At 51.2% G+C, this 12,279-nt stretch overlaps 1 protein-coding gene across 3 annotated transcripts in view; it reads right to left on the bottom strand.

Annotated features, from left to right (window-relative positions):
* HIPK2 (homeodomain interacting protein kinase 2) overlaps window positions 1-12,279 on the bottom strand; it is a 129,921-nt gene that overhangs the window by 59,546 nt on the left and 58,096 nt on the right. For all 3 annotated transcript variants that reach the window (XM_040471801.1, XM_040471802.1, XM_040471803.1), the window contains exons 2-4: window positions 2,616-2,739; window positions 2,231-2,350; window positions 320-406 (exon numbers count right to left, since the gene is read on the bottom strand). In XM_040471801.1, coding sequence (XP_040327735.1) covers window positions 320-406; window positions 2,231-2,350; window positions 2,616-2,739 — 331 coding nt within the window. The remainder of the gene's footprint in view (window positions 1-319; window positions 407-2,230; window positions 2,351-2,615; window positions 2,740-12,279) is intronic.

Below are 12,279 nucleotides of genomic sequence, written 5' to 3'. Positions count from 1 at the left end.
CTTCCTTCCTTCCTTCCTTCCTTCCTTCCTTCCTTCCTTCCTTCCTTTTTCTTTCTTTCTCTCTCTCTCTTTCTTTCTTTCTTTCTTCTTTTTTTTTTTTTTTACAAATGGGAACCAGTAAAGGGCGGCTGTAAGGTTCTGAAAATGCTGCACCAACCCAATGCTATTCTTACTAGGAGTGACCTATCATTGTTCAAGGTCAAGATCAACCACCGCAGGTGAGTAATGTGAATTTCTACCCGCCATCTTCTATTATGCAGAACTCTTGCTGTGCTTGGTTTTTAAGGGGTAGGACTGCATACTCACCCATGGGGCTTACCTGGGCCATATCATCTAAACAGTTGAAAATGTACTTTCTTGCTTCTTTCGACTTAATCCCCGTCTCTGCTTCATGGTCATCTGGTGTCTGGTCAAAAGACGCAAAAGCTGAGTGGTCATGTGAATTATTTCCTGTTCACTGTGACTCAAACCCTGGTTTCTGCTTCTCACGGAGGGTCTTTTTCCCATCTTTCAGAGGACACTCGGATTCTTCTTAAAGTGCCCTGCACACTTAACTCGTCCTCCACACTAACTCATCTCTCTTCTCTCCTTCCCACAAAGACCTGTCGAGAGCCTGCTCTGAATCATATCCAGAAGGTTCCAAGATGGCCAAGATATGCCATATCCCTGAAAACCCTACATTCTCCCCTAAGTTTAAGGGATAAGGTAAGATTCCACAAGTGGAAAAGCAGAAGCCCTTTTCCACATGGTTTTAAGTTGTAATTTAATTTTATTTCTCAAGCTCTCATACAGATAGCTGTCACCGCATGCCAGGCACTATTGTAAAGCACAAGAACTCATTCGGTACTCCTGACAACCATCCTAGGGAGGACAAACACCGACCCACTTTCCAGGGAAGAAGCAGGAAGAGAAAGCTCCAGGAGTGTACCAAGGCCGCGTGGCCGGGAAGCAGCATCTGGCCCCAGCGTCTGTTCTGTGCTGCCCCTCTGCCTGAGGCTGGACCATGCACGTGCCCTGCACTGGCCTTGGTCTAGGAAGCTGCTGTCTCCAGTTACTGTGGGTTTCTGGATGCATCCATGGATGCTCACATTGTCACTCAAGGAGGGCATACCAGGAGCTGCTAGGATCCAGGCTCTGATCCCGGAAACAGCTGGACAAGGAGGACCGAGGCTCCAGAGGAAGACATAAAAGTGAACCCTGCCCCTGCCTGGCCTCACCCTCCTCCACCCTCGAACTCTTTTTTACTGGACGTGACCTTGAGCTGCTAGCTCTCACAGTTGTCGAATGCCAGCCCCCTCATCAACAGCCTCGGAGTGCTTGCTTAGCTCTCAAATCTCTTTTCTAGATCTTCTGCAACTATTGGCCACACGTTATGTTTAAATCCTATTAGAATTTGGCTGTGGTTTCTTGTCAAACAAATAAACAAACAAAGAAAACCCCAACAAACAAAAAACCCCCACCCACTCTCTTGTCAAAAAACCCCCCAAAAAACAACAACAAAAAAAACCACCTAAAATGAACACAAAGCATACTTAAGACTTGCATTATCTTCTCCTTCTCAGGAAAATACACTAATTTTCCTTGCTAGGCACAGATCAAAGTGAAAGCAAAATACGTTTGCATTAAAGTAAAACCACTCGGGAGTTGACAGTGTGCAGTGATGTGCTACACACCTGCCGACCGGGACAGACAGACCCCTCCCGGAGCCTTAGGACGTCATCTCTCCGAGGCCATTTCCTCTGCCTGGAGGACACTCTTCCCCCTTTAGGGCCCAGCTCAAATGCTCCTCCTGACCCTCTGGTTCCCTCCTCTTGGCCCCACACTCTACCCCTACCAGCAACGGGGCACTTGTGACGGCGGGGTGGAGGGGTGGGGGGCTCCCTGCATGCGTCCTTGGAATAGGAGCTCCTCGAGGACAAGGTGGGGCTCATTTCTCTCTCTAGCACACACCCGACAAGTCATTATGGTTCACTGGGATTTCATCCCAGGAGTTTAGCCACCAGAACTTGGGATCTGAGCTTCGCAGGCAGCTGGCCAAACAAAGCGGTTCTTTTGGACATTCGAATTCGTCTACCTCATGGATCAACAACGGTCGCCCCCTCTCCCGGGCTTTTGGCCGAATCAAAGTAGGATCAGTGTGGCAATGGCAAGAGCTCCCCGCCAACTGGATGGTGCCCTTCTTCCCTGAGTGTTGGGCGTGGGTGAGGAGTGGTGGGGACGTTCTTCCTACCTTCAGCCTCCACAAAGGATACGGTGAATCCGTGTCACGGTTGAAAAACCTAGTTGTCTTTGTCCCTGCACTTAATAAATATTCAGCTGGCAGACCCTGTGTTTGTGAAATATACCGAATCTGCAAGAAAAGAGGAGAATGAGGTCAGGGCGTTTCCTGTAACTGGACATATGGTATACTAATGGCTCTAGTGCCTTTGAGAAAAATGACAATTTTATAGGGAAAGAAAGAAGTAATAGAAGCAAGAGGGGAAAGAAAGAGGAATAAGAGAAAAGCAGTTATGGGAAGCAAGGTTTCAGAGACAAGGAAACACCCCACAATCCCACCCACAGGTCATGTTATAAAGGACGTGCTTACTGTGAACACCTGAGCTATCTGGACCCACCTGATCATACTCAGAAGCTCCTGGATAGAGTGGCCAGCCCAGGAAAAGCTCAGCAATGACACAGCCCAGGGACCACATATCAATTGCCTCACAAAATGGTAGACCAAGGATGATTTCAGGGGCCCTGCAAAGGAAGAACGAGAGAAATCATTAGCAACTTGAAAGTGCAGGTAGCAATTTGTGTATAAATTCCACATAAAACCCTATCTTTCAAATCTGGGGTGCCATTACTGCTCCCCTCTAAAGGGCCTGTGGTTCTTGCACTGTGTGGCAGTGATCCCTCCATTCTTGGGCTTGGTCCTCCCTGTCGGCAGGGAGCATGGTCAGACGACTGGCTGAGATGAAGGGTAGATCTGTGGCTCTAGAAGAGATCTAAGGGAACCACGTCCATTGACTTCATTACCATTATATTCCAGTCGGATGAGCTAATAACCGCTTTAGAGATACCTGGGAGTTACCTTTTGTAACTGAAAACCCAGGAAACCAATCATAGCGAATGCCCAGTTTTTACAAAGGAATTCTGAAATATAAATGTTCTATTTTCAGCAATATAGAAAACAGGTCGCCTCTACCCAGAACAAGGGGATTAAATCCAATATTTGTTAATGTCAATGATCCCCCTTCTTAGGAGTCTGAATCACACTTTTGTCAGGAAACATTATTATTATTTTTTATCATCAGCTTCTGAAAAAGTTAGTCTCCTAAAATGTCTTCAAATATTTCAGTTATACAACCCCGTTCATGAGTCTATAGTCTGGGTACCAGTCAGAACTCCATTATAAACCCATTCCTGCCTGTGGGATCATGTCCCTTCACACGATAGACAAGGTTACATGCTGGAGCTTCCGGAGGAAACCACCTAAACTCAGAGGGAAATTTTCACACGCAGTTAGTAACGAAAACCAAGGAGACCACACGGCGCCCTTTCTTTTCCGAGAACGTGTCATGATGAAGTAGGGGTACGTTTTGGAGAAAACCACGCTCAAATGTATGAGATATGAACCCAGCTTTGAAAAAACGTGGCTCAAGGCGCTCGGCTGATAATGAAATGCATTAGCCCAGCTTCTGTTTTCTCTGTAAATTTCCCACTTGATTAAGCAATGCCAGAAGATGCCACTCTCCTACCCTTTCAGGAGCCTGGCACGTGAGCAGTGGGAGCTGGGGAGGCGGCTCTGTCTGGGTGATCTTCACCAGCTAGCACAGGAGGAAGGAGCGAGGCTGCGGCCAAAACAGCCCCACTCGTCTTGGGAGCGTCAAGCTGAATCTCCCCCACTTCAGAAAGCATCTCCCTATGCTACTCTTTTACATTTGCTCTCGTTGCTGATCTTGTTTCTCTAGATAACAACGTCGAAAAACAAAACCCAACATGTTTTGTCACAACGTCTTGGTTTTTCGGAAGAAGGAGTTCCCTCGCTTTCTTAGGGCTGGAGACTCAGCACTGCTGCCGGGTGCTTCTAGAGTGCCCTGGTCATCAGTCTGGGTGCACGACATCCTTTTGCCAGAGTCCAGGGCTGGGTGGGTCTCTTCCCAGGCTTGGCGGGAGGGAGTTACTCTGGGTGCGTGTGGGGGGGGGGGTGCAAGCTGCCACTGGCCCTACTTAACCTTCAGCTCACTGCTGGCATGGAGGCTCAGCCTGGCGCTGCACCCTAGCTCTGTGGTCTCTGTGTCCTCCCATCCCAGGTGCTGACTGTGCGCGGGAACACGGGATGCTGCTGTCGCCCCTGTGGCGCTGCCGCACCAGGGATGCCCGTGCTGGTTCCAGGTACGTCTCTGCTGGACTGTCCTGTGTTGTGGATTATTTAAACGACAACGACAACAATGACAACAACAACAACACATCCCTTGGAAGAGAAGGGGGTATCCGAAAAGAACATGACAGAGAAAACCACACACTCTTACTTCGTGTGTGTCACAACCTGCCCTCCATTCTGCCTTCTCTGCTCCAGGGTCGGCGTGTCCACCTGCCTCCTCCCACATGCAGACTCACACCCCTTCTCTGGAGAAGATGTCCTGTCCCGGTTCCCGCGAAGCCCCCCTCGGGCAGGCTGCTGACACAGGACAAGCTTCTCCGCACCTCTGTCTCCCTGTTCCTGTGACCGGGACCCTTGCCCCTCGTAGCCTCCAGGTCGGGTCTTAGGAACACAGCCTGGGCTGGTCTCACGGGGACATCTCTGGATTCGACCATGGGGCCAACCTTCCTATCAGGTTAATCACCTGGTTCTCATGCCCCTAAGCAGGCCACTTGGAACCCGTGGAAATCCGTTTCCTGGCTTCTGTTCCCCGAGGATGTGCAAGACAGAACCCGACACACAAGGGTGACGCTTCAGTGACGTGCTCTGGCAAGAAACACCAGCCATGGTTTTTGTCAACTGACGTTATGTGAATAGGGCCTATGAAGACGGCTCTCGGTCCATTTTCTTTTCTTTTCTTTTTTTTTTTTTTAAGTTTATTTATTTCAAGGATGGGGGAAGGGCAGAGAAAGAGGGAGACAGAGGATCCCAAGCAGGCTCTGTGCTGACAGCAGACAGCCTGATGTGGGGCTCCATCTTACCAACCATGAGATCATGACCTGAGCTGAAGTCGGACGCTTAACTGACTGGGCCACCCAGGCGTCCCTCTACCTGTTTTCTGTTAGAACGTGAAGTGGTAGCCATGCGTGGCACCGGGGTATGTACAGCAGGATAGTTTTCTTGCTGTGACCATAATGAACAAATGCTCAAGTGTCAGGCTAGATGGCCGGGGGACAAAAGAAATAGAAGACGGAGTCTTGTCCCCTAGGGGCCCCAGTGCTGGACGCCAACACCAGCACACGTGACAAATGAGGTCGAATATACTACTGGTATACAAGCCAAACCTGCAGACACGAAGACAGAGCGAATTCAAGCAATACGGACATGCTCCAGCATCTCCCATTTTAAGAACTAAAACAGCACACAAGAACAAAGCGAAGCAAACACATAAGCAAGTCCTTTCTCCAGCCCTCCGTGTCCCTGCAGGTGTCGCCCTATTCCGAACCTCACGGGGGTCTCCTGCAATTCCACTGTTTTGTGCTCCCCCCCCCCCCCCACCTCCCGTCTTGCCACCTGTCTCCTACTGGACTCCACTGAGGGGGTCTCCACTCAGGGGCCACGCCCATCCGAACCCCCAGGGTCACGTTGTCATGTCGCATCCACGGGTCAACTTCCCTCTCTGACCCGAGAGCTGTGTATTTCTTTCACGGTTGACATTCGTCCCGTTTTGAAACACACAGTGTGGTTTTCACGACACCATACGCTCCCACAGCTGTCCTGCCTCTCCGTTTCTTTTGCTGGCTTGTCCTCTAGCCAGCTGCTGTGGGACGGCAAAGCCCTTGGACCCCTGGTCTCCTCTCTTTTCATCTTTGTTCTGGGTTAACCGTTATGGGTTGAGTTGTATCAAATGCCAAAAAAGACATGTTGAAGTCCTAATCCCCGGTACCTCACAACGGGACCTTATTTGGGGACGGGGTTATTGCAGATGGGACTAGTGAAGATTATGTCACTGGAGTAGGGTGAGCCCTTAAGCCAACAGGACAGGTGTCCTTACAGGAAGAGGGAAACAGGGACACAGACGCAGAGGGGAGACAGTCGCGTGGAGATGAAGGCAGAGACTGGAGTTATACTGCCACCAGCCGAGGAGTGCCTGGGGCCACCAGCAGGTGGAAGGGGCAAGGAAGGATCTTCCCCAAATGGCGTCAGAAGGAGTATGTTCCTGCCCACACCTTGATTTCAGACTTCTAGCCACCAGGACAGCAGGAGAGTAAATAGCTGTTGCGGTCAGTCCTGTGTTTTGCGGGGACTGTTTCTGCGGCCTCAGGAAGCTGACAGAGGAATTGTATGGCAGCCCCACGTCCACATTCCATTCATATTTCCAAACGTCCATCTCCACGCTGGACTCTTCTCTGCTCCGCACTTCCACTCTGAAGGCCCAGCACCTCCATGGGAATGACTCACAGTCGCCTCCAACTTCGTATGTTCGCAAGGGACGTCTTCTCCTCGGCCTCCCCTCCCCAGCGGCAACGGGTCCCTGTCTCTGCCAGGCTCATCTCGCTGAATGGGATCCCGGCCCCTCCCGCCCGCTCCCCATGCTGGGAACCCGGGATGCTCTCCGAGCCCCTCCGCTCCCTTCATCCTCACCACCAAGGCCTCAATGTGGCCGCCCCCGAGTATCTCTCGGCCCGGCCCCGACTCTCCACCTCCACCGCCACCCCTCTGGCCCTGGCCACCCCGTTGCACCTGGAGCTCCCCGGCGGGTCTTTCCTTTCGTCCTTCCGTCCTCCATCCGCTGTCCGCACAGCTGCCCGAGCAGAAAGACCGCCTCTCCCTTTGCTCTCAGCCCCGCAGAGGCTCCCCGCTGAACCCTGAATCCCTCCGTGACCCTCAGGACCTCCCTGCTCTGCTCTCCACTGTCATTTCCATTTCCATTTCTAGGCTCCTCCTGGACCTAGAGTCTTCGTGCAGTGTTGTGCTGCTGCCTCGAAGGCTCCCTGCACCGGCGCTCGGATGGCCGCCTCCTTCTCATCCTTCAAACCTCAGCTTAATTGTCACCGCCGCAGACAGGCATCCCTCGACACCAGTTAGTCTCCATCTACAGTGCCGTAAATGTCACTTTACAGCACTTCCCCAATAACCCGCTACTGTCCGTCTCCCCCTGCTACGTCCACAGGGCAGCACAGTGCGTGCCATTTAGTAGCCACTCAATCAATAAGGATTTGCTGATTGAATAAACCTTTATTAAATATAAGAAAGCACTAAAATATGAGATTCAGGCAGAAAGTTCTAAGGCAGCATAAACAAAGGGGAGCAGAAGGGGGTCAATCTTGGTGGAAGAATGGAAGCTAGGCACCAGGAGCAAGGTGTCACCCGCAGGAGAGAAGGCCTCTGCGGGTGGGAGCGGAGGCCCAGAGGACACCTGCCTGCCGTGGCTCCCGAATTCCAGCAAGAAGGAGAGTGGCAGGGGTTTGCAGGTGGCTCTAGGGTCCCGGAGGGGCTGGAAAGGGCTCGAGGTGTAGGCCTCTACCCTAACCCCCTACTGGTCTCTTGCCCTTGGTTTCAACCCGTTCCAACCCACCCCGAAACTCTTCCTCATTCCTTTTCTCTGCACACGTGATACCCTGATCACATCTCTGCAGAGGCCGGGCCTCTCTCCTTCCTCCTCAGACACAGGCTGCCCACCTTCTCCGTGCTGCCCATGCCAGGGGATGAATGCGTCAGCACCAATAACCAGTGCAGTCCAGTAACTATGAGCCGAGCACCTGCTGTTCCCAACACATGTTCCCATACCTGCCCCCTCTTAAGCCTTCTGGAAGGCAGGGTCTGTGCCTCACTTGCTCCATAAATACCTGCTCAACACCCAGGCCTAAGTAAGGAAGGTGCTTTTTCACCCGGCTCTCAGTAATCCTTGGGGGACCGAAGACCGTGCTGTTGTGATCTCGCAGATGCCTTGTTCCCTTTTCTGCTGGTCCATAAGGCTCTGAGCCCCTGAAGTCGAGACGCAAGCCTAAAATCTGTTTCTTTTTGTTCAGCGCACCTGAGGCTCGTTCACTCCCGAGGGAGGTGAAAGCCATTCTTACCAATGGTTAGTGTGACTGAGAAGTTGGCTCAAGGTGCATCCTTTCACTTACTTGACTATCCAAACTGCCATGTCCTAAGTGTCTCTGTGTCAGGCACTGTGCTGAGAATCAAAAAATAAATAAACCAGACCCCACGGCCCCTCCGGGAGTTCACTGTTTAGCTGGAGGCAAGACGTGCCAACAGCTGATGTACAATGGGCCAAAGTGTGTGCCCAGTACATGATGGGAAACTAACCGGGGGGAGAAGGGGCAAAGCAGGGAGGGCTTCCGGAGAGACGTGTGAGCTGAGTCTTGGTAAGTGGACAGGCCGGGGTGGCCTCTGGGCACAGGGCAGGGTGAGTGTGTGCCCCATCCCGCCCTGTCCCCACGTCACAGCTCTGTCTGTAGCACCTAGTACAGTACCTGGGCATGGTAGGCGCTGTCTCCACATTTGTACAGGAATCTTTCTGTGTCAACCCCACACCCTTAGTGGGCACCGGTTCCCCTGAAGCTGGCACCGTCCCCTCGGCAACATGCCCTATGACAAGAGGCAGACTACCTGGCCTTTCTGTTTCAAAGTTTATGCAGTTTAAAAAACAAAATCACATTCTGGGCTCCCCCATGGGGGCCGTTTCTGCTCTCGGTTCGGTTCCACCGCAGGTAGGGCTGCTGGCTTGGGAAACGGGCCTTTCTCACTGGGCTCAGAATCACCCAGGCTCCGTTAATGACTCACCCTTCCTTTGCCACCCCACGGAATTCTCTTAGAGAGTCTCCTCGTTGCTATTTTGGGACATCAAACATACTTTCAACATACATGAAGTGTCAGACAAAATTTGCACCTAAGAAAGAGAGAGACTGTTCCTTTCCAACATTCCCACAGTAAGACACAGAGGATTCTATTTTTCTATAGAAAGAGAATAAACAACTGTCGTTTTTTAGCACGTCAATTATTGAAGCTTTGATATTTCGCTCACTAGTTTTCTGAGCGGCAGGCAGAGCTGGTAGGGTATTCCCAGGTCACGTCCAGACCACATGACCCTGTGAGGGAGTGACCCCAACACAGGTGTGGAGACCACAGAGTGGAGTGGGAACAGCACACACTCGGGGGCCCCGTGCTCGCGGGCGGAACTCGGTGCTGGCGCATTCTAGCCGTGCCTCGACTTCCTCATACCGCTCTGAGGATGAAATTAAACGGCGCCAGGGGAAGCGCCCAGCATAGGGCCTGGCATAGAGCAGGCAGTCAACACGTATTCACTCATCTGTAATACGCTCAAGTCCACGTCGTAGCAATTACACAAAGAGCATCCTTTTTCCTCCTTTTTTAAAGCCCGCTTTCCTCCTTATAAGTGGAAACATTACTAGGAAAACGGGTTAAGCATTTTTGTTCCATTTATTGCTGTAAAAGGTACAACAATTAATATAACCAGCAGCAAAACGCCCACCAACTAACTTCAGAAAGAGCACTGCCCAGCCTACAGGCCCCACGTCTCCCCTCACACACAGAAACGCCATCCTAAGCCTGCGTCCCCTTTCGTGCTACCTGGCTTTGGCTCTCTGGCCTCACCTGGCCTCCCGGCCAGATGTACGACCAGAGTCCGTATCTTGGTCGTCTTCACGGTGCACTAGTAAAACAAGCACAGGGTTCACGGCCACTCCCAACTTGGGCAATAAATCTGCAACACTAATCAGAGAGCACACGGACAACCGTGCCTTTTTGGAAAAATGTTACTCAATTTCTCTTGAGTTTTTATTTCACCGTCTATAAAATGTGATTATTAATCTCTCTCTCTTTCTCTCTCTCTCTTTTTTTTTCTCTTGTCTCTACAGCAGCATATGAAGACAAATGATGGTCGGTAGAATTCTAAAGCATTTTGAACTCCTTGGAAGCAAGACACTCTATTAGGCCATGGTATTTTATAATCACTGATATTATAAGGTGTACTTGAATTGAACCGCAGAGAAAAAGCCCGTTCCCACAAATATATGTAGATTGAAAATAACCTCAGTATGGCTGGGGCAGAAGCAATCAAAATGTAAAATTGTATTTCAGATGGGTTGTTCAATCTCACGTTTCCGCTGCAAAAATAAGGGGACTTGGAAATGCTGACATGAGCTCTGAGCCGCTATGTGTGCTGGTGACCCGGGGTGGGAGGCAAGGGGTCACGTCAAAGCAACACAGGACCGGAGAAAGAGGAGAAATCCGAGGACTAGAAGGAGGCTATTTTAGAGAAATTGAACCGCAGAGCTGAAGGATCTGCATGGAAGACAGCGGGCAGGGTGAGCGCAGGGGAGCACGGCAGGGCGGCCAGGCGGGGAGAGAATACATCCTCTGGCCGCTGGCGGGCTGCGAGGAAAATGGGGAGCAGCGTTCCTAAGAGATGCGTTCATACCACGTCTGGGGGACCCAGGAAGGTCCAGTGGAGATCGAAATAGTGATCGGGGGGCCTGGCGAAGCCACGGCCAACCTGGGAGTTTTGAGAAATACACGGCTTCCTTAGTGAACAGGAGACGTGAGAGAAAGAGCTTTGTCTTTGACCAGGGGGCTGGGTAGATGCGGAGGCCAAAGGGACCCAGGGATGGAGCTGCAGGGACGAGCGATGGGGTGAGGCCGACCAGGAGCTCCCTTGTTGCGTTAGCTTGTACTGAGCCGAGGTGATGCGGACCCTGTCTGCAGGTGATGGCCTGACCAAACGCTGTGGACCTTAAGGTTTCTAGACACGCTCCACCGAGGAGGAGTCTTGCCCCGTAAGTAGCTGAGGACGGCACTGTGGTGGAGGGCCGCCGCAGGGGGCCAGGCTCTGACTCTGGAAGGAGAGCTAGCCAAGACGCCCCACTCATGCCTGTGGGTGGCTCCAGCTCAACGATATACATGCGCCCAAATCCCTGCACAGATGTCCTAGAAGTGTTACCTCCGGCGACACTGTTGACGTCCATGACACCGTGTGCCTGTGTGCTGGTGAGCATCATTTCAAGACCCTCCCCAGCGATTCTGTTGGCTGAATATCTCCAGCCATCACCAAGAGAAATGCTCAGGACGCAAGAACAACTCAGTGCATCCGTATGGAAGGCTGATTGTAATAACCACGGCTGGGTCTAGATGCCGTCATCATTCTCGTGTCACATTTGGACAGTCTCCCAAAGGAAGCTGGCTTCTTTGATTCGACTGACCATTTCCAGGGTAGTGTTAGAATCAGAGTGACAGTTTTATTTGTATTGGCCACGAGCATCTTGGCTCTGAGTAAGACTTTCCTGGATGTGCACTCAATACATATACAGTCGACCCTTGAACAACACGGGGCTGGAGCACCAAACCCCGCTCCCCCATGCAGTCCCAAGTCCACATGGCACTTGACTCCCCCAACCTTAACTACTAACAGCCTATCGTTGACTGAAGCCTTATTGATAACATCAATAGTCGATTAACACATACTCGTATATGTGTTATATACCATATTCTTACAATACAGTAAGCTAGAGAAAAGAAAATGTTACTAAGAAAGCTGTAAGGAAGAGAAGATATATTTACAGTACTGTATTGTATTTACAAAACCAAAAACAAAAGCCTGTGTATAAGGGGACCAGGCACTACCAACCCATGCTGTTCAAGGGTCAACTGTGTGTTCCCCACCCCCACTCTGCCTCCATGCTGATCCTGGGGTCCTGCCACTGTGTTTCAACTCTGCAAAGCGCAGCATCGAACTCTAACTTCCTTGCTTGCACACCAGAAGAAAAGATCTGGAACCTAATCTCCAAAGGCTTCTAATGACGTTCGTATAAATCGGGAACCGCTTCTCAGATGTCTGGAGTACATTCTGATGTCAGCCTCTAAATTCCTTCCAAACTTCAATGAGAAATGTTCCTGGGAAGAAATCAGCTTGGACCCCACAATGGGTCATTTCAAAGACACTCACCCTGCCCTGTAATTCCTAGTCCTGTGGACATGCACTGTGCCGACTCTGCCTGTATCTCCCAGTCTGGTCCCTGGTGCCTTTGCCACGAAGCCAAGGGATGCTGGACAAGGCCTGGTTTTGCATCCCACACCCTGCTGGACCGTAATATTATGTTTTATGTTCTCACTTTTTGCCAAGGTACGTG

The sequence above is a fragment of the Herpailurus yagouaroundi genome, unplaced genomic scaffold, assembly GCF_014898765.1.
Source record: "Herpailurus yagouaroundi ecotype Mexico unplaced genomic scaffold, PumYag 100, whole genome shotgun sequence".
Classification (NCBI taxonomy): Eukaryota; Metazoa; Chordata; class Mammalia; order Carnivora; family Felidae; genus Herpailurus; species Herpailurus yagouaroundi.
This window is presented reverse-complemented; position numbering and strand designations above follow the sequence as displayed.